The sequence below is a fragment of the Parasteatoda tepidariorum genome, chromosome 1 (genome assembly GCF_982258835.1).
Source record: "Parasteatoda tepidariorum strain Cologne lab strain chromosome 1, Ptep-v5.0, whole genome shotgun sequence".
Classification (NCBI taxonomy): Eukaryota; Metazoa; Arthropoda; class Arachnida; order Araneae; family Theridiidae; genus Parasteatoda; species Parasteatoda tepidariorum.
In genome coordinates this window covers 946763-966937 of record NC_141755.1, presented here as the reverse complement: position 1 = coordinate 966937, position 20175 = coordinate 946763, and the positions used below count along the sequence as shown (strand labels likewise).

Genomic DNA, 20175 nt, shown 5'->3' with positions numbered 1-20175 from the left:
AATCGTAAACTACAAGGGAAAGGAAACTTAATTTTTTCGATGTTAGAAGAAGTAATAACATACGAAAACAAATTATCCATTTTTGCTCAGGATTTTGAAAGGGAAACATTGTTTCACTTCCGAGCCTGCTGAAGCATCGCCACGAAAATAATTCCTCTATTGATAAACACCATTTTAAAACAATAATTTTAAATATGAGGGAAGCATTTCTCAGCAGGTTTCAGGAATTGAAAAACAGCAAAGCAACTTCAGCATTTGTCAAAAATCTTCTGAATGCTACGATAACAGAGTTGAAATTTTCTCCTTTTGAAATTGAAATTGGTAGATTTGAAATACAATTGTTGGATTTAAACAACAAGGGCATATAGCGCTCTAAATTCGAACGTCTTTGTGTTGAATTGGAATTATTGGAGAAGAAAAAATTTTGATCTTAGAAAAAGCTCGCGTTTGCTGTTCTTTCCCTTTTCGGTTCTACATATATATGCGAACAAACTTTTTCAAGCATGAACATTATCAAGAGCAAACTGAGAAGTCGTCCTATTGATGAAAGCTTGGAATCATGCCTAAAATTAAAAACAACATACAAACCTGACTTACTAAAACTTCCCAAGGCGATGCAAGCCCATTGTTCGCATTAATAAATATTTATTAAGTATGAAATTTAGCTTTATTTAGTGTACTACTTATTTAGTGTAATAAAAGTTTACTAAACAAGCAGATTTGGCTCCCAATTTTTTTTAAAATTGTTGTAATGTTCATATTTTGCTCTTTGGCTAATAAGTTTGCCGACCACTGGTTTAGGAGAAGAAACAAAATTAGAAAGTCTTTTACTCTGTTTATATTTAGCTTTTTTAAAGAGTTTAAAAGATAAAAGCTTCTTTCGACTCAAAGAGAGAGAGAACGGGAAGAACACCTGCCCTCCCTTCAAACTACACGAAGAGAGTAGCTTCTGTTTCTTTGGAACTTTATTTTAAGACAGCCTTTAAGGATATCTTCAAACTCTTACCTTACTCTCTTCTCTAAAATATATTATCCGTGTCTTTATTCAATATAAATTTAACGAAGTCGATGAAAGAGAATTACGAGATAAAGTACGATATTTCAATCAATTAATTAAAAAAAAAAAAAAAAAGAGAGACCATTTGCTTTTGAAGAACTAATTTTAAAAACTCGTCTGAGAAGGATTAGTGATTCCAATAAAGCAAAAAGCCTCTATGGTTACTTTGCCGAAAATAAAAAATTTTAATTTTCCGAAATGATAAAATAGCACCAAACTCAGCGAGCACATACATATAAAGTATCATTCGAATAACTTGTGATCAACTAATCGGTTTTTAGCGTGCAAGCATACTGAATGTTTCAAGGACACTCAAAATATGTTAATTTTTAATTACTTGTTAGCACTAATTATATTTTTATTAACGCTAGCAATTAATTTGTTTGAAATGCAGATTATCATGTTATGTTCTATAAAACGGAAGTGGACATAGAAGCTATTTTCTCTAAATATTTTTTTCTTTCCAAAATTTTTTTAACTAATATCTAAAAATTTTAAAAATTATCCCTTTGCAAAACTTTAAATGATGACACAATTAAAATGAAAATAATAATAATAATAATAATACTTTTGATATCAACAAGATATAAAGTAACACGAATTATAAAAAGTACACATTTGTACACAATGTAAAAAAATTTTCATAAAGTGTTCGAGGAAGAAAAAAAAAAAATTTGAAGTAGCGCTACCATCAAATTGAAGTGTTCCATTTTCAATAGTTTTTGTGATTTAAGTTTTTTCAGTCCCTTGAAAATCACAATAAATAAAGTTATTCATCATACAAACACTATTTAAGTAAACTTTTCCCTTAGATAAGAAAATCTATAAAAATTTTCTTAAAAATGCAAATATTGAAAAACATGAAAGATAAAATATATGAAAATACAAGTGATATGAGATATAAAAATACAAATTGACACTTTTTGTCAAAAAATTTCAATCTGAAATTTAGGAGGATTTCAGGATTGTATACTTTGAAAATAAAATGTAAAAAAATTTGACACAGTTATTCTGAAGTTTATGACTTCAGTATTTTTATTTCAATGAAAGAATAAAAATGGCACTTGGTCTTTAATCTGAAGTTTAAGACTTCAGGGTTATTCGGGAAATTTTTTTGCTAGATTAGGGGCTGTATTCCCCAAAAGGAGAAAAACAGTCCCTAGTCTCAACAATGATGTGCTGAAAGATCCTAGATTCAACAAAATGCTTAAGTATTCATTTTTTTGGTTTTCACCAGACAAAAACTACCATCGCCCCATATCGTTCTAGATTTGGGCAAACGTTGAACTTGAAGAAAATTTAAAAGTTCGGATCTTCCAGAAAAAAGGGGACCACATGTTCCATTGAACCATGTGTATTATTGTCATATTTGGTATTTTTAATTTTATTTTAACAATGAAAAATCATTAAATTTAATATAAAATATAATTAATTTCATTATTTAAATAATTACATGTTTTTATTCGTGATATAATTGCAGTTTGTCAGGTGGGTGGCACCTTCGCAATTTTGATATATGAACTATTTCTGTATTTTCTTTATTATGAATATTTTTATTTATTTCATAATTAACATCAGAAATTTTTTCAAGAATTATATATGAACCGGAAAAAGTTGGGGTAAGTTTCCTAGCATTGGGGTATTTAAAATCTTCATACATTACAGTATCGTTAGGGGAAAATTCAATATGAGTGAATCCTGCATCATAATAAATTTTATTTTTTTCATTATATTGCTTAGTTCTTTCAACTGCAATTTTTCTAGCTTCTTCTTTTGATGGGTAAATTTCATCTGATAAGGGATGATTAAATGGGACAGGGCCTAACATTAAAAAAGCTGGTGGGAATTTAATTGCCGAATGTGGAATTAAATTATATTCTTCAGTTACTTCTTTTAACAATTTCGGGATAACATGTCAGCTTAAAGTTTAAGGTGCCTTTTGTGTATTTTATATCATAATCATACATACTTAATAGTAAAGACCAGCGGAACAACCTCCCCTTCAGATTCTTTACATTTTTTAGCCAAACTAAAGCCGCATGATTTGTACGTAGTATGGTAAATTTATTTCCAAATAAATGGTGATAAAATTTGTTTAATGCATCAACAATAGCAAGACATTCCAGTTCTGTGATAGCATAATTTTTCTCATAGTCTCTGAGAGAACGAAAATGGAATGCTATTGGGTGTAAGACACCTGAAACATCTGGCTGTTTCAAAATTGCTCCAACACCACTTTGACTTGCGTCAACAAAAGTATGACACGGTAATTTAGGATTAAATATTTTCAAAATTGGTTTACAAACTAAAGCGTTCTTTAAAATTTCGAATGCTTCTTGACATTTGGGAGTCCAACACCAGGGTGTATTTTTCTTTAAGAGATTATTTAAAGGTGCTCTAACTTCAGCATAATTATTTATAAATTTATTATACACATTTATTGAACCTAAAAATCGTTGAAGAGATTTAACATTAGTTGGAGGTTTTAAGTTTTTAATTGCTTCAATGTTGTTGTTATCAGGAGTTACTATACCATTACATATTTCATAACCAAAAAATTGAATTTTAGTTTGCAAAAAAAAGCATTTAGAAGCTTTTAATTTTAAGTTTTCAAATCTACATATTTCAAAAATTTCCTTTAGATGATTTAAATGTTCTTCAAAACTATTAGAATAAATAATGATATCATCAAAATAACTAGCTGCAAATGAAACTTTATATTTAGTGAGTATTCTACGTATTGTTCTTTGAAAAATACTAGGGGCATTCTTCCACCCAAATGGCAATTTTAACCATTCGTATATAACCCACTATTGGTGACAAAAGCGATTTTCAGTGTCTTCAGGGTTGATTGGAATTTGCCAATAACCACTTACCATATCGAGCCTACTAAAATAAACACTGTTCCCTAATTTATCTATAAGAGTTTCTATAAGAGGTAATGGTTCTGCATCCGATTTAGCGATTTGATTTAATTTTCTGAAGTCTATATACAATCTACCTTTTTTTTCATCTTTTTTATAAGCTAAAGTTACTGAAACAGAATAGGGAGAAGAGTTTTCTTTAATTATATTATACTTTAATAATTCTTCAAATTGTTTATCTATTTCCTCTTGTTGTTTTTGGGAAGTTTTGTATGCTCATAAGGACACTAGTAAGCCTGATGTTAATCTTACCCTTTGAGGTTCAATTCTTATTGTCCCTACATCATATTTATCTTTAGCAAAAATATCTGAAAAATCTTCTAAAATTTCCAGTAGTTGGGAATTTTTTTCATCATCTTGAATTTGCATAATTCCATCAACACGATTTTGACAATGTTGCGCACCATTGTCACGTTTAGTCTCAAGAACATTTGAAAACTCAAGATTATTTTCAGTTTTGCTATTTAAATCTTTATTTTCAAGTATACTTTTTGTCTTACTTTTCTTTAAATTCTCTTTGCTTACATTTTTATTTTTGTTCATTTTCACATCTAAAACTTTATTTTCTTTAACAATTTCATTAGTTTATTATTATTTGATTTAACATTCCTTCTTTTATTTTCACATTCCTTATTTTTATCTTTATTCTCATTATTGGTATTTTTATTGCAATCTTTAACCTGGATTCCAGGAGAAATGTGTAAAGACAAGTTGCTTTTATAATCTGAAAAAGTGATCAGTTTTCTCCGATTTTGCATTACCACTCGTTCAACACGATCTATCACAAATTTAAACCCATTACATTCCTTTAAACCCAATATGGCATAAGGTAGATCAGTATTTAAAATATAAAATTCCACTGACCTAGCTATATTTCCAATTTTTAAGTTTAAAGTACAGGTTTGGTTAAGTTGCAAAATACCTTTTGTTTGTTTTACATTAACAAAGTTTTTTCTTTCTTTTTGGACATTAAGTGAAAAAGCTTAACCGGGATGATATTTAAAGTACTACCTGTGTCAATGTTTAACAGGATAGTTTTATTTGTCAAAATTGGGTTTTTATCACTTTTATTGCTTTCATTTTTATTTTGTACATATCCAGTTACTATTAATTGACAATTTTGAGGTTGGTCACTTTCTTGTTTAGGCTGGGTTTGCTTCTCAGCCATCAAAGAATTAGGTTTGTTTATATAACTTTGGCCACAATTATAAGCATTGGTTATACTAAGCTTATCACAGTATTTACATGGCTTAGGAGGCAACTTCTGGGAAGCCTGGGCGAAATGACTTGTTTGTTGTTTATTTTTATGAAACTTTTCATTTTGAATTCTAGGTCTAAATTGGGATTGTTGGTAATAACTTTGACTTGGATGGGAAAAATTTTGACTTTGTCGAGGATTAACATATAATTTGGATTACCTGAGTTATTAATGAATGGCTGCCTTGGTGCCCAGCCTTGATATTGTGGTCTATACCCATTAAATTTGGACCCTGGTAATTTTTGTTTAGTTTTAGTTTGGGGTAAGACTGTGGGTACATCATGTATTATTTTCGAAACAATTGTGAGCCATTCAATCGGGGTTTTGGGTTCTACTAAAACCAAAAGTGTTTTAATTTGGGGAGGCAAACCTATAGATCTGGTTTATCCTGTACATTTTGATCTATACTTAATTTTTGTAAATTATCATTTAATTCATTTTCAGAATTTTCTGTATTGCTTTTAGCGTTTTGATCCATTTTAAAATTGTAATTTTTGCCCCTCCATAAGGGCATTCAAATAATCAAATTTCAATAATTAAATATAACATTCAGAAGAAGAAAAAATTTAAATATGTGAACAGCATATTTTTTTTTAAACACCATAACAAAGTAAAAATTTAAATTTTACTTCTACAATCAATGTAATATACACTGTGATATATAATGCAATAAAAAAAAGTGATTCATTAAAGAATAATTAAAATTATAATCATACTGAATCAAAAGTGAAAATATATATATATATATGATGATAACACTAAAATTTAATATTATTATTTAATTTAAACAAATAATATGGTAAACCATTGAAAAAAAAATTATTTTTTATTTTTATTGCAAAAGCACTTGACTTTACATCATTGGCCCCCATGCATCGAAGATGCATGAGATTGGAGCATATAAAACAAAAACTGAACCATTGAACAATACAAGAACAATGTAATAACAAGAACAATAAATACTTACAAAACGTGAACCACTTAAACATGAACGAGAATCAGTCGCTGGATACCAATTGCATCAACTCCCTAGCTCGCCAATATCGACTGAATAAATCTTCATTTAATGAAGAACAACTGAGCAAATGATCTTTGTCCCTCTCAAAGTTCTGGTTGCACAAAGTGCACATAGGACTGCCAAACATATCAATTCTGTATAGATATTACCATTGAAAAATATCAATAAATAAACATTATCAAAATATAACCATATCATTATATTTTCAAATTTTACCATATGAATGTGAACTACAAAACATTCACTTTTCTTCTTTTTCTTCTCTCACAACACCGTCAGTTGAGAAAAATTATTTATGGAGAATCAATGTCACCTAGATACCTTGGCATTTTAGTAATCTTTTTCATAGCACCAACAGTTGAGGATTTTGTTAACGGATGTTAAAAACCTTGAATGGTTTTGTTTTGGAACAGATGAGCAGACAGACTATCTGACGTATCGTAAAATCATTTTTCTTCATTATTATTTTATATGATGTCATTTGAGGCAAGTTGATAAACACAAATGGGAATCCGACAAAAGAGAAAATATCCAGGTAAGCGAGAATCAAACCCTGCAGCGTTGAGATCCAACTCTGATGGTGATGACGGAAGCGAAGATGTCAGTCACTGTTAAAATTCAGTTGAAAGTCCCCAAAAATCTATTCAAAGCACTCCCTGGAACCGGAAGAATGAAAGTTTCCACGGTCGATCAATATTTTTTCAATAATCAGTCTCCAACAGCAGAGCAAGCGAAACATCTTTTGCTCTCTTCTTCTTTCAATAACAGCTCCATTCCCCAGATAAGTGATCAATGCTCTCCGGTTACTTTTCTTTTTATTTATTTATTTTTATAGATTTGAAAAGAGCATTTTTAAAGTGGAACCAGTGAAAAAAAAGTGCTAAACCAACTGCAAATATATCCTGTCTCCATTTCAACAGTTCTTATAATCCTGCTCGGCTTGTAAAATGATGCAGTCTGAGCGAGCAGGAAAACAGACACAGGATTTTAATGAAAACTATCTTAACTTTTACTTGGTCATTCTTTGTTGAGTGCAGAGCGAAAAGTGTAGTTTACTTCATGAGCGATCAATCTTTCTGGTAGGGAAAATCTTGCAAAAAAATCCGAAAATGTCTCTATTTAGGGAAAAGAGGGAAATCTTAGAAATTACTATTGGTTTAAGAAAGAGGTCGAGTGATTCCCACGAAGATTAAAGGGAAAAATGTCTTTATTTAAATTTATGCATACTTGGGCCAAAAATAGATTTAAGAACAGGACGTGGCTTTTAAAAGTGTGAGAAAGCATTTCGATTTGAATAATTAATTAGCAATAAATTAGGAGTTGATTTATTTCGAAGAAACTAACATAAAAAGATTAATAGAAGCTTTTTATGTTACAGATATATATATGAAATAACAGGGCTACATCCCTGTTATCATTGGTTACAATTATCTTAAATAAGTCAGTCGTGAGCCAATTATTCCTTCATTAGTTTTATTTACGGGTAGGCTGGTGGCTAGAACACTTCACATCCACTCTCCACAAGGGAGGGGGTGGACAAAACTCCGGATGGTTCCGGCAGATCTTACAATGAATACTTGATACAGCAAGAGTCATGCGAAAATAATCGTTCCCGCATTAAATACTAACAGAGAATAATGTAAACAGGCTCAAGTCGTACATACCTTGCAACTCTACGCATAATCGATAATCATTTAATGCTTCCTAATATGGAAGTGAAAGAGGGACAAGATACTCCTCCTTTGAAATATAAATCTAATTATAATTCAATGGTATGTTTTCATCCTTGAAGTCCCAAAATAGAATTTCTACACCTATTCTTTACCAAAGACATTTTATGAAAACGAAAGAGTTTTAATGGTTTTATTAATACAAAAGTATTTATAATTTTTGTATTATATATATATATATATATATATATATATATATATATATATATATATATATATATATATATATATATATATATATATATATATATATATATATATATATATATAATGCTCCCCAACTACGGTAAAGGAGTCTTCCGAGGTGGATAGCCAAAGTTTCTTAAAACATGAGTACTTTATTAATTTAATTAAATTTTAAACATTTGTCTCGCTCGCATTCAAGCAGAGAAATATTAATTTAATGGATCAATACTCAGTAGTATTGAGTATCTAATAAATAATTATAAAATATATCTTGGAGTCATGATACCTATCTGAATGATTTTGGGTCGTGGATAAAACAAAAAAGGTTGGGGCCCTAAATTTAGACTAACTATTTACTTCACCTGCCTTGAGAATGTTGAAACGGTCCATTAAAGGTTACATCAATTTTAGAAACGAATTTGAAGAAATCTCTCTCTCTTTATTGAAGGGGAGTTACAATCAATCCGGAAGTTCATCATCCCCTTGCCTTATCTTATAAAAACTCAATTACTGTATATCACGCCCCACAAAATAGAAAATGATAAATAAACAGATGAAAACTCCGAGGACGAACCAACTCAAATGCTTACCCTTTTTATCTCCTATTGTGAAACGAAATTCCGATCGCACACCTACCGTTCGAAAGCTTTTTTTTTTTTTTAACTAGCAGCAGGTGCTTTCTTCATTGATTTCTTCGGTCACGCAGAGGTTTGATAATGAGTCGAGTCAAAACAATGAAATTAAAAAGTGTGTCGATGCGGGTAGAGTAAGAAAAAGATCATCCACTGATTATAATAAATATATTTGTAATGATTTTAATGAAAACTGCAATTGAAATATTTTCTTAACATATTTACTAAGACTATGAAATCGGTAGTTGAAATACTTATTTCCTATTAAAAAACTATTCAATTCAATAGCTAACACTCATTGAATCTGATAACAAGATATACAGCTAAATTTACAGATAGACTAAAATAACGATACACAAATATGTGGAGGGGAAAAAAATCAGCATGTCTCGCTATTTTTACACCATAATAACTATTGCTTTAAGTAACTGAAGATTTTAATTTTTTAATTAGTTAAAAATTCAGTTTTGCGCTTATGGGCTTCTCAGAAGATTTACGTGGAATTTAAATTTGCTTTTTCAGAAATTAGGAATACAGTAAAAATTGAATGTTTTTATATGTTTGGCATGATATGGTTGTTAACGACGCACTAGAGCAAAGTTAATAGGCTATTATTTGAATAACCGACCCAACTTTGAGTTTACGACTATCAATGCTCAACTCCGTAGCCTAGCAATTTTGAACCCAAACCAGAACTACTGGATCAAATATTGGGAGAAATTACCTTCGTGGAGGACTTTTTGATAGAACTAACCCTCATTTGCGTCACATGGAGAGTAAAAGCACGAAAGCTTCCCACGGTGAGCCCGACGTCAAGAGAACTAGCCCATTTTCCTCCTACCACTGAGGATATTTTACGCCAGCACTATGGTCGGTGAGAACAAGGTGCGGAGCTCGAAACATCTAGCCATTGCAGGGATTCAAACCGAACCCGGGTTACCTTATTAAGATGCGAGCTCTCTATCCCCTGAGCCACCACGACTCTGGGATTCCTCCTTATGTAGATACGAAAAGAGTTGTAGTACATGCACACACCACCCCAATTTAGAAGAGCGGGGGACAGACGATTGTAATAATCGCCTGACCTCCACGCCTCACAGCCCGACCACACAATTGCGCGCAGACTTTTCCTGCTCTGAGACGGCTGTGAAGATTACGTTAGTGTGCACTGCAATCAAACATCCATTTTTTAACACGAAGAAGTCGGCTGATGGTATTTATCCCATTATTTGTAAGACTTTATGAAATTGAAATATTTACGACACATAAAAAGTTCCATTACGTTTTCGTAGCTCCTTTTTTAATGACAGCTAACGAATCCATTTAAAAAATAAAAAAAAACTCATAAGCCCTTTACCCCTTTTGGGGTAATTTGCTGTTTATAGAAATTTTTATTTTTAAAATAGACATCCCTGAAGCTTAACGGTAAATTAATCGCACCTCCATCATTAAATTACCTTTTTGATGAGTTTTGAAACATGACACTATTTTAAAGGGGAAAATTTTAATCAAACATTATTTTATATCTTCTTTTGTATGAAAAAAAGCTTTTGTATAAATATTTGTTTATTTATTTCCCCACCGAATTGGCGTCACATCTGGGCTTGGATTCTTGCCAGCACTCGAATCATCACCCTCTCTCTTCATCACAAAAGCATCACCCACTGATCTGTTAATCATTCGATACAAATTAGCATAACCTTTGACATGCTTATTTATTAGTCATCGTTATAGGTAAACTGATGAAATTTGAGAAACAGTTAAAAGCTTTATTTGGTGAAAGACAGGGAGTGAAGGGTTTAACATCAAAACAACATCTAAGAATAGTATTTAAAAGACTGCCAACAATAACCCGAGTGAAAACGTGTCTCCGATTTATGAGATTTCTTACATTTAAGTTGAGCCACTGTAATGCACAAAATAATGAGAGGGAACTTCCCAGAAAAGAAACACGAACGAAAACAAGTGAGGAAAAGAAACTGCAACACCTTTGCAAAAAAGAGCTAATAGGCAAAACATAAAAGGATTATAAATGCTAGTAAATATAAGTTTGCATATCGATGGTTGGTAGTATAAATTAAACAAATTGCTAGAAAAACACAAATTTTTCCTCGTTCAAGTTTTTTTTTTTTTAAATTTAAAGTAATATTTTTACAAATAAACACAGCATTTAAACATAAATGATTTTAAGAAACACGCAGGAGATGTAAGTTAGTTTTAAGATCGGCCATCATTTGCGAACATTCACAGCCTTTCATAACGAAGCGGAAGAAGACTTCGTTATCACTGGAGATACATCAATTCATTATTGTGATCAACTCAATAAGCAAATGCCAAAACCGAGACTAGAGCTTGGGTGACAAGAATCTCTCAGAATGAAAAAGCAACCACACGGAAAATTAAAATGAATTAAATCGTACATTACATTATAATAAAGGTGTTTTTTTTTCCCTTCATCTCAAAAAATTCAGATGTAAAGGGTTGAAGAATATACCAGATTATTATATTCCCGTTCATTGTTGATCAATATCCAGCTCAATGTGAAGCAAACTGTTCTTTTAATAACTAATGCATTTAGTAAGTAACAATAATTTGTTCCAATACTAAATATAAAAAAAATTTGAAAATGGAATGGCATGTAAATACAAAACTTACAAAGTAAAGTTTAAAATAAAACAAAAAAATTTTACCCCAAGGAAGAAGTAAAACATTCTTAAAAGTTTTTAACTGTTTCGCCATTTTTATACAACTTTAAATCGATTTAAAAGCAATTTTCAAGTCTAACATTCTAAAACAAACTAACGATTCTTCAAAAAACTAACAAAATTTATCAGACAAGGTTTTTTACCCTAAGCGTGGAGGAAAAAAAAGAAGAAAAAAACATAGCAGTAGACATCTTGTCAGGTAGATAACAAATTTTAACAGTCAACCCTAGATAATAGGCATATGTTGCTTCAAAAAGTTAGGTGATAAAAATGAGAATGTACAGATCATCAAAAAGCAGCATTTTAAAGAATACTTAAATAATAATGCTTTTATAATTGTAAAACAAAATTCTAAAAAAGATGTGTATTAATGTCAATGTTAATTAAACGCAAATTTATCAACGATGGCAGTAAGTTATTTACATCCTTATAAAAGTATGTAAAAGGAATTTGGCTGACTAAACTAATTTAAAAAATGTTTTATATGTTAACAAAAATAATACATTCCGCAGGAGATATATATTATGCCTCCATTTGTTTCTCCACAATTTTTTTCCTAAAAAATGAGAAACAAAATGTATGAAGCCAAAAATAATTTGACTGCATATTTAAAAATTAATTAAAATTATAAATTTTTACAAAAATATTCAATTACTTAGAAAAACATAGCAAAGAAAATTTACATAAATCTACAAAACAAAGGTTAATTTATATTCACTAATTTTTAAGATATTAACAACATTAACAGCTGAATGATAATTGGGTCCACTTTAGTCACGCTGCCCACCCGATCATAAATGTTAAAATAATATGAACACCAGGTTACAAAAATAAATTATTATAACCACATTTTGGCTGTACTATTACCGCTATGGCGGATTTCATCTCAATTACACTACTTCGGATCACACCATGTGCAGTATTAGAAAATCGGCCTCTTCATATTCTATGGCCATAATACATTGGAGGACAAAAATCCAAAACCACGAGAGAAAAAAACGATACATTAAAATATTAATAAATATGTCGTTTGAGAAATCTGGAGAGAATTTTTTCTCATTATTTCAAAAGTGACAAAAATATTAAATACAGTAAAACTAGGCTAGGTAAGAGACTGCAGTAGTGAGGAAGAGAAATAAATGAGAACACAAATTCTCAAAAATAAATTTTGTGAGAGTATTAGGTGTGCATGTCACCAAGAAAGACTTTATAGTAATAACATACACATAAATCAATCACGTAAACAACTTGAATGCATCTGACATTTTTTGTTGAAAGAATAAAGGTGAGCACGTTTTTTTTTTTTTTAATCCACACGATATTTAACATTTCTAAATTAATTTTCAAAGAGTAAATATCGCAACATAAATAATTAAACCGATTGTTAAATATGTATATAAATATCAGGGTCTCGGTTTAAGAATTCATTTTCTTCTATGTTATACCAGCATGTCTTAAAGAAGAAAAAAATTCTGAAGCTGTTAAGTTATTTGGTGTGAAAGAAAATCACATCGTCTCGTTTGTATTTGAAAATTTTTGTAAATAAAAAGTTAGACCTATGATTTCACTTAATTAGAAACATACCTGCGAGAAATTTTATGAAAAATTTATATCCATGAAAAAAAAGTGACATTCATCATTACAATGTTACGTTCGTGAACAGAAGTTAAACACTTTTCCTCTGTGCAACAGATGCTTGTTTCTAACTTAGGGAATTTTTTTATGCAAGTCAAACGCTTACAACTTAATCATTAAAGTGCATGTTTTTTTAGAAGGATTCACGTATTTGAAATCATTACTCCAAAATTGACAAGGAAAATATTTTTTTTTGCTGCGTATCAAATTTTTATTTATCACAGCTAGATTCTAGCTAGAAGTGAAAGGTAAGGAAATCAAAGATGTCAGTTGTCATCACAAGGTCAGAGCAGATTAAAAGTAAAATTTCTACAACTTCTAAGGAGAAAAATTAAAATTCATAACAATCTGAAAAACCTCTTTAAATTTAATTTTCATCATAATTATATTTGAAGGAAGAACCATTTACACTCTCAATGCAGAAATAAATACACAATTTCCTTAAGCATTAAAAAACGTTCACCTAAGGGTGTCATGGAACAGTTTCAACACCGCTAATAAGATTTCATTTAAACATAAAAATTTGCACCAGCTATAAATTCGCGATACCTGGGGTTTTATATTCCTCGAATGTAGGTGGTGAGCTAACGTTACTGGCAGTTCGCATTCCAACAGTTTCGTACGTTTAATATAGATTTGAAAGCTCACAATTAAATAAAATAAAAAAACAGAAATATTTGATAATGCGGGGGATCATTTAAGAGAAATTTTGGGCCGTTTACAGACTTCTCACAAACTATTTTATCATAAACAAAGACTGTTCACAAAATGTTTTACCATAAACACGAATACTTTTGCAAAATATTTTATAGTAAAAATAGACTCTTCAAAAAATTCTTTTTAACACAAGTGTAGTCAATGTTTTTAATTCGTAATTTTAAAACTACACCTTATTGAAAGATGCTTTTGTTAAACCATAAAAATTATTTTTACAATTTCAGAAAAACGGCGTTTTTCTCAGGAAGTCTGGAATAACTTCTATTCATTCACGGCGAAGGATAAAATGGTTCCGTTTAATACAAATACAAACGAACAACGGTGGGTTAAAATTATAAATCTGTTTCAAATTCGAGCAGTCAATATTAACTATAATACATTAGTACCAACTGTACTTCGTGTGTATGAATGTATATTTTGAATTTAGAAAATTTCAGTAGATTATCGAGTTGAATAGATGGTTAATCGATGGTGACGATGCGAGGAACGATTAAAAGAATTTGTTTGCTCCACAAAATCATAATTTTTGAGCATTAATACAATGAATCGTACGACAACAAATAAACAGTATCAATCATTCTTTAAAATTGGGACCTCCATGAATATTCGAGCTATAACTTTTTTCTAATAAGGAAGTAGAAGCTACACAGAAAGAAACATGGCTGAGCTTTTAACTTCGCAAAAAAAAGGCTATAAAAGATTAATTTTAATAATTCACACCTTAACAACTACCTTTAAAATGTAGTGAAACTGTAATTAAAATTTGAAAAGCAAATTTCATTGAATATATACTTTATAAGTTTCACCATTGAACATTTATTTAAAGTTTCATGGCAATAAAACCTGATTAGGCTATACTGCGCTAAATTTATACGACATAAGTAAAGAAACCACGCCATGTTATAAACTATTATAACGCAAGCACTTTATTTCAATTTAAAATACAATTAATATACACACTGACAAAAACATTCCACCGTGAAATCTGACGAAATTACTTTTGTATGCTTTTGCTAAATTCCGATTGATTAAAAAAAAGGAGTATGTTTTGATTGCTTGACGATTGAAATGACAAATAGTTTTCTATAACAAAGTTTTTCTGTATTTAAGAATTACCAACAAAACGTCAGGTGCCTGCAAAATATATTTGTTCTTCAAAATTGCCTAAAATATTGGCTGTGGCTAAAATATTCATGTAAATTGAATATAACATCTTAAATAATATTTAAGATTGCAAATCACTTTTGAAATCTAGTTATGTATCTATTTAACTAGTCTAACTTTTCATATTGGAAAAGCAGAAAAAAAAATATTACTTCAAAACAAAATTAGACCCTGTTTATTTCGCAAAATAAGGAAATTCGCAGTATATTTAATTATGATCAAGATTTATAAAATTAAAAAGCGATTACTTGCTATTAAAACTAATTGGTACTAAGTATTAAATGTAACATATAATTAGGTAAAGAAATTTATTTCCACCAGAGGAATAAATATTATCTTTAACAATCCACAAATAGGTAGACGGAAAAAAAGGTCCCGGTAAAAAGGGTACGGAAAAAAGGGTCCCTAGAAAAAAAGGTCCCGGTAAAAAAGGTACCTCCATAGGGAAAATCTGTAGGGATATTTCCCCTCTCGCTTTCCGGGCAGCTTGAATGCTTCTCGCTGTTTCAAGGAATATTCTTTTTATCTGTAATAATTCAGATTAGATAATTGAGGTAAGGAGAAGATTAAGGGGGAGGACTTATGGGCTGGTTGTATTACGCTTTTTTTTTTTAAATTTCATTTCATTTATTTATTCTTCTTTGATTATTTTTTAAAGCGGGAAGATACTATTTAAATTTTTCAATAATGTTTTACTTTTTTCTTGTAATTTTTTAAAGTGAAAAATGTGTTATTTTCTATCTTAAATTATATTGTTGGATAAAAGACCGTCAATGCATAAACCGATGCCCAAACATGCCATTGGTTAACTGAAACGGTTCTGTGCTATGTTATCAATTGTAACTTATTACAAAATACAAAAAAGCGAAAAGTGAAAGAAAATAACAAGCAAATACCTGTCAAAAAATTTCTATTAGAAGCGTTATAAGCGAAACACATTAATTTTACTCCCCCCCCCCTTAAAGTTTCATGTAGCCTGATAACACTTTTTCAATAGAGTCAAGATTCCCGGTAGAATCATGATCTTAGAAAATAAATAAACAATTTTATTGATTTCATATCTAATTAACTTTTTAAGAATAAATGCATAAATAAGAAACAAAAGTTGGATAAAAAGCACTTTGAAACGCACGACACAAAAAAAGAAAAAAAAACATGCACGGAACAGCAAACAGCGCTTCTAATCTTCTCATTTCAAATATTTTCCACTACAGAATTTTCCCTACACAGGTACCTTTTTTACCGGGACCTTTTTTTCCAGGGACCTTTTTTTTCCGGGACCTTTCTTTCCGTACCATTTTTTCCGGTACCTTTTTTTCCCAGAATCCACAAATATAGGAGTCGAACCATTTTTATAAACAAGCGTTTAATCAACCACTTTTATAACAGAAAATTTAAAAACGCTTTCTAAAAAGCAAAAAAAAATAATTGGCTCAAATTTTATAATTTTTTTTCTTTCAAAATTGGCTTTATTTTTTCTTATTCTATTTTTCTCCATTCTGTAATTTCTAAAATTCCTTCGTGCATAAAGACTTAAAAATTACATACATCTTCAAGTTTTAATTTTATGTAACATTAAAGTAATTTGAACAACATAAATTAGCTTTCTTTTTTATAAAAATTTAAAAAAAAAAGCTTGTTTCAACAAGCTTGTTGTTCGTTATATGAAGCAAAAACGAAAGAAATTTACAGACTAAATGAAGGTATGATTGATTTTTATGAAATTTTAAGCACTAGTCATTTGTACATTATTTTGAAGTCATGTAAAATGTGATAAATAACAATAAAACATAATAAATAAATAAGAAAAACAACAAAAAGTAAAATGATAAAAAGAAAGGAAAAATAATACAGGAAAGAATTATTTATAAATGTTTGAAAGAAGAAGCAAAGCAAACATTTTGTAAAAAATCATAACTCTCCGTGCGAAAAAGAATAAATGTTTCTATTGAAAAAAAAAATTCGATTTGGAAAAATACAAGCTCTTTAATTCTGGGATAAATCTCAACCAGGTAGAGGGTATGACATTGTTCCGCCATAACTATTAACTGAGCCAGCGATTTATCTATGCATTAATGCGCATCGAAGTATTTAAAAAAGAAATCGGAAAGAACAATATTGATTGTAAGTGAGACGTAAAAAACTGAGTTTATTTTGTTAATTGGTTTTAAATTTCATTTTTTCTTTATGTGTATGAAATTTTTTTATTTTTTTTGTCAATATGACTGATTTAAAAAGTCAGCGAACGAGTCATGGAAGTGGTGTCAGAGAGAAAGAAAACAACAAAAGATTTCCCTTCCTCAGAAAAGTCAAATGTTTTAATAAAATAATATAATTTGTACATTATTAGTTCCGGGTATTGCTTAACCATCGTATAACCCAGCTCTCATGTCACTTTTATTGGATTTTATTTACACTATTTTGAAATTTATAATTCCCAATATATTTAAACTTCTTAAACGTATACTTCCATGTTCTTAATGTTAGTCTCTCTTAGCTTAAACCCTGCAAGCTTTTTTTCTTCCCACTTCACGTAGACTCGTGAACCACATAAAAAACCATTTATCAGGAGTTGATGGTAAGGTTGTCATGAAAAAGCAAAAATTTCAATTTTTATAATGTTGTGGTTAAACAATTTTGTTAAGTTAATTCTGGAAAATAAAAATTAGTTAATTCAGAAGAAAAAAATACAAAACTGTATATTTTTGAAATAATTTAAATATTCTAAAAGTATAGAAGAAAAATGGGAGAGAGATAGTGTTTTTCTCCAAAGTTTATGTAATTTACTGACGTTCACTGTGGTTAATGTGTGACGAAATTAGAGTCTCCATTTTTATCATAATGCAGCTTTTTTTTTTTTTTTTTTTTTGCAGTATTAATAAAAGAAAATTTTTTATTTGTTTTGTTTCTTTTCCTCATTTTGATTTTATTTTACCTTAAAATTACGTTTTCTACTAAAACTCAAAAATGGAGCTTTATAATTTTTTAATAATTACGCAAAGATTGAAAAGTTAAAATTAATAATTAGAATAAGAGGGAAAAGAAACTAAGACTTTCTCAGACCTCGATTTGGAAATCACTTTAGATAAATTCCACTAAAAAAAATTATAATGCACTTCACTTTACTTCATATTCATTTTTCTTTCTTCGTATAATTAGAACCATTAAATTTAAAAGAATCCATGCCTAAAAATTTTTAAAAGATTCTAGATTCCTTTTTCAACTAATATTTCAATTTAAGGATTACTTCAATATAATTAAATTTAAGGAAGCAATACATTTTTATGCTATTACTAAGACTGATAAAAAATTTTATAAAATTCTGATAATTCTAAACATAAAAAACTTAGTATTGCGAAACTAATTATTAAAAATAATTATAAATGAATTAAAGAAACATTAAATTGTTTCAATGAACAGAAATTCAAAACAACAGTCGTATTCAATTTAATTAAATTTAAAGAAGAAAAACATCTTTATGCTATTTATAAGATTGATAAAAATTTTATAAAATTCCGATAATCCGAATTATAGAAACTTAAATATTACGAAACTTAAAAATAATTATAATTGAATAAAAGAAATATTAAATTGTTTGAATATGCATAGATTCAAAACAACAGTCGTATTAACAAAAATTAATAGCGCAATTTTTATTTTATGCTTAAACAAAAATTTGAGAAAAATACCTTTGAAACATAAATGCAATCAATGTCCATACTGAAGTAAAATATATAAAAACGTAATTTATGCAATAACAGTTGCCTTATCTATTCTGTTAAAACATTTCTAAGAATTAAAGAACAATTACAAATTCTAACATTATTAATTTTGTAGTTATATTTAGCATTGATTTTCACTCAATATTCTTCCAATAAATAATAGAAGTACTATTAAAAACCTTGCTTAGCTAAAAATTTGATTTTTTTTTTGCACTAAGATTTAAATATAAAACAACAAAATATAAAATATCAATAACAAATGTGAATTCAGATTTGTAGATTCAGATATTGAATTCAAATGATCTCAGTAAAATGCATAAAATCTTAATATAACGCAAGCGAACATTTTAGAACAAGCTTGTAAACATGACAATTTTGACATGAGAGCCCCAGGAAAAAAAATTGGATATTTTAAACTATCTTACCTTCTCCATATCCTATTCCCATATTTTTATAATCCGAAATGCCAGTTCATCTGATATAGAACACACATATTTACATCTTTCATTCACACACAAACATTTATAGCGAATATTTGTACGATATAAAGTTCTTTTTCACGTTTGCTCAACAGTATTGATCGATGTAAACAACAAACGACAGCAGACACCGACTGCTTGGGTGAATCTGGCAACACAGAAATGCGCGCCATCTCATCGCGGTTGTCATGGTTACTCGAGGACGAATACATTGTCTTTTTCCGCATAGGGGTGCGGCCAGGTAAGAAGAATAGGTCTTTTCATCTTTTTTTTTCTTATTTATTTCATTTTACCTTTATAATGCTCCTATTATCATCCAAATGCCGTTCTTATTGTATAAAGTAGAGCGTCGTAAAAAGAAGGGGGGGAGGGGAATCCTTTTCTTACATTTTTGAATGAAGCTCACAAATTTCTTCTATTAATATATAAAAACATAAATATTTTAGACATTGTTACAAAGCAGCTTTACTTTCTATTTCAAGTCAATAATGAGTTCTAAATTTCTTTTTTCTTCCATACTACCATTTCCTTATTGAAATTTAAAAGAATTTTTATAACTATATCTGTCTCGTGAAAAAAAAAAAAGAAAATAGTGCTGAGCTAGTGTAATAGATGGAAATGTAAATTTGCAGAAACATTTAGTATAACAATTAACAGATAAATATTGTGAAAATTATGCATAACAATAAACATTTAAAGCAATTATTTCATTGTCAATTTCATTTTCTTAAAGCAGAGAATGCATGTCGTTTTTTTTATAATACATATAGCTTTAGTTGAAATAATCAAAACTAATTGGAAGTTTATCGGTCGATACAAAACCTTTAAACTTTATTTTACCCTTCACATTAATATCCATTATTTGCTACATTTTACAACTTCTTGAGAATATTAGCGCTTGACGTTAGCATCTGTTCTTTATTTTTTTATTTATTTATTTATTTATTG

General features: G+C 29.3%; 1 protein-coding gene across 4 annotated transcripts in view; it reads right to left on the bottom strand.

Moving 5' to 3' along the window:
- The window catches only part of LOC107438830 (uncharacterized), a 131027-nt gene extending 111621 nt beyond the window's left edge, over positions 1 to 19406 (bottom strand). For 3 of the 4 annotated variants that reach the window (XM_087157955.1, XM_087157963.1, XM_087157979.1), the window contains exon 1: positions 19174 to 19393. In XM_087157955.1, the coding sequence (XP_087014081.1) occupies positions 19174 to 19182 (9 nt within the window). In that variant the 5' untranslated portion in view covers positions 19183 to 19393. Of the gene's footprint in view, positions 1 to 19173 lie in introns of all 4 variants that reach the window. The other variant, XM_087157961.1, reaches the window with a different exon arrangement.
- Between the last annotated feature and the right edge of the window lie 769 nt (positions 19407 to 20175).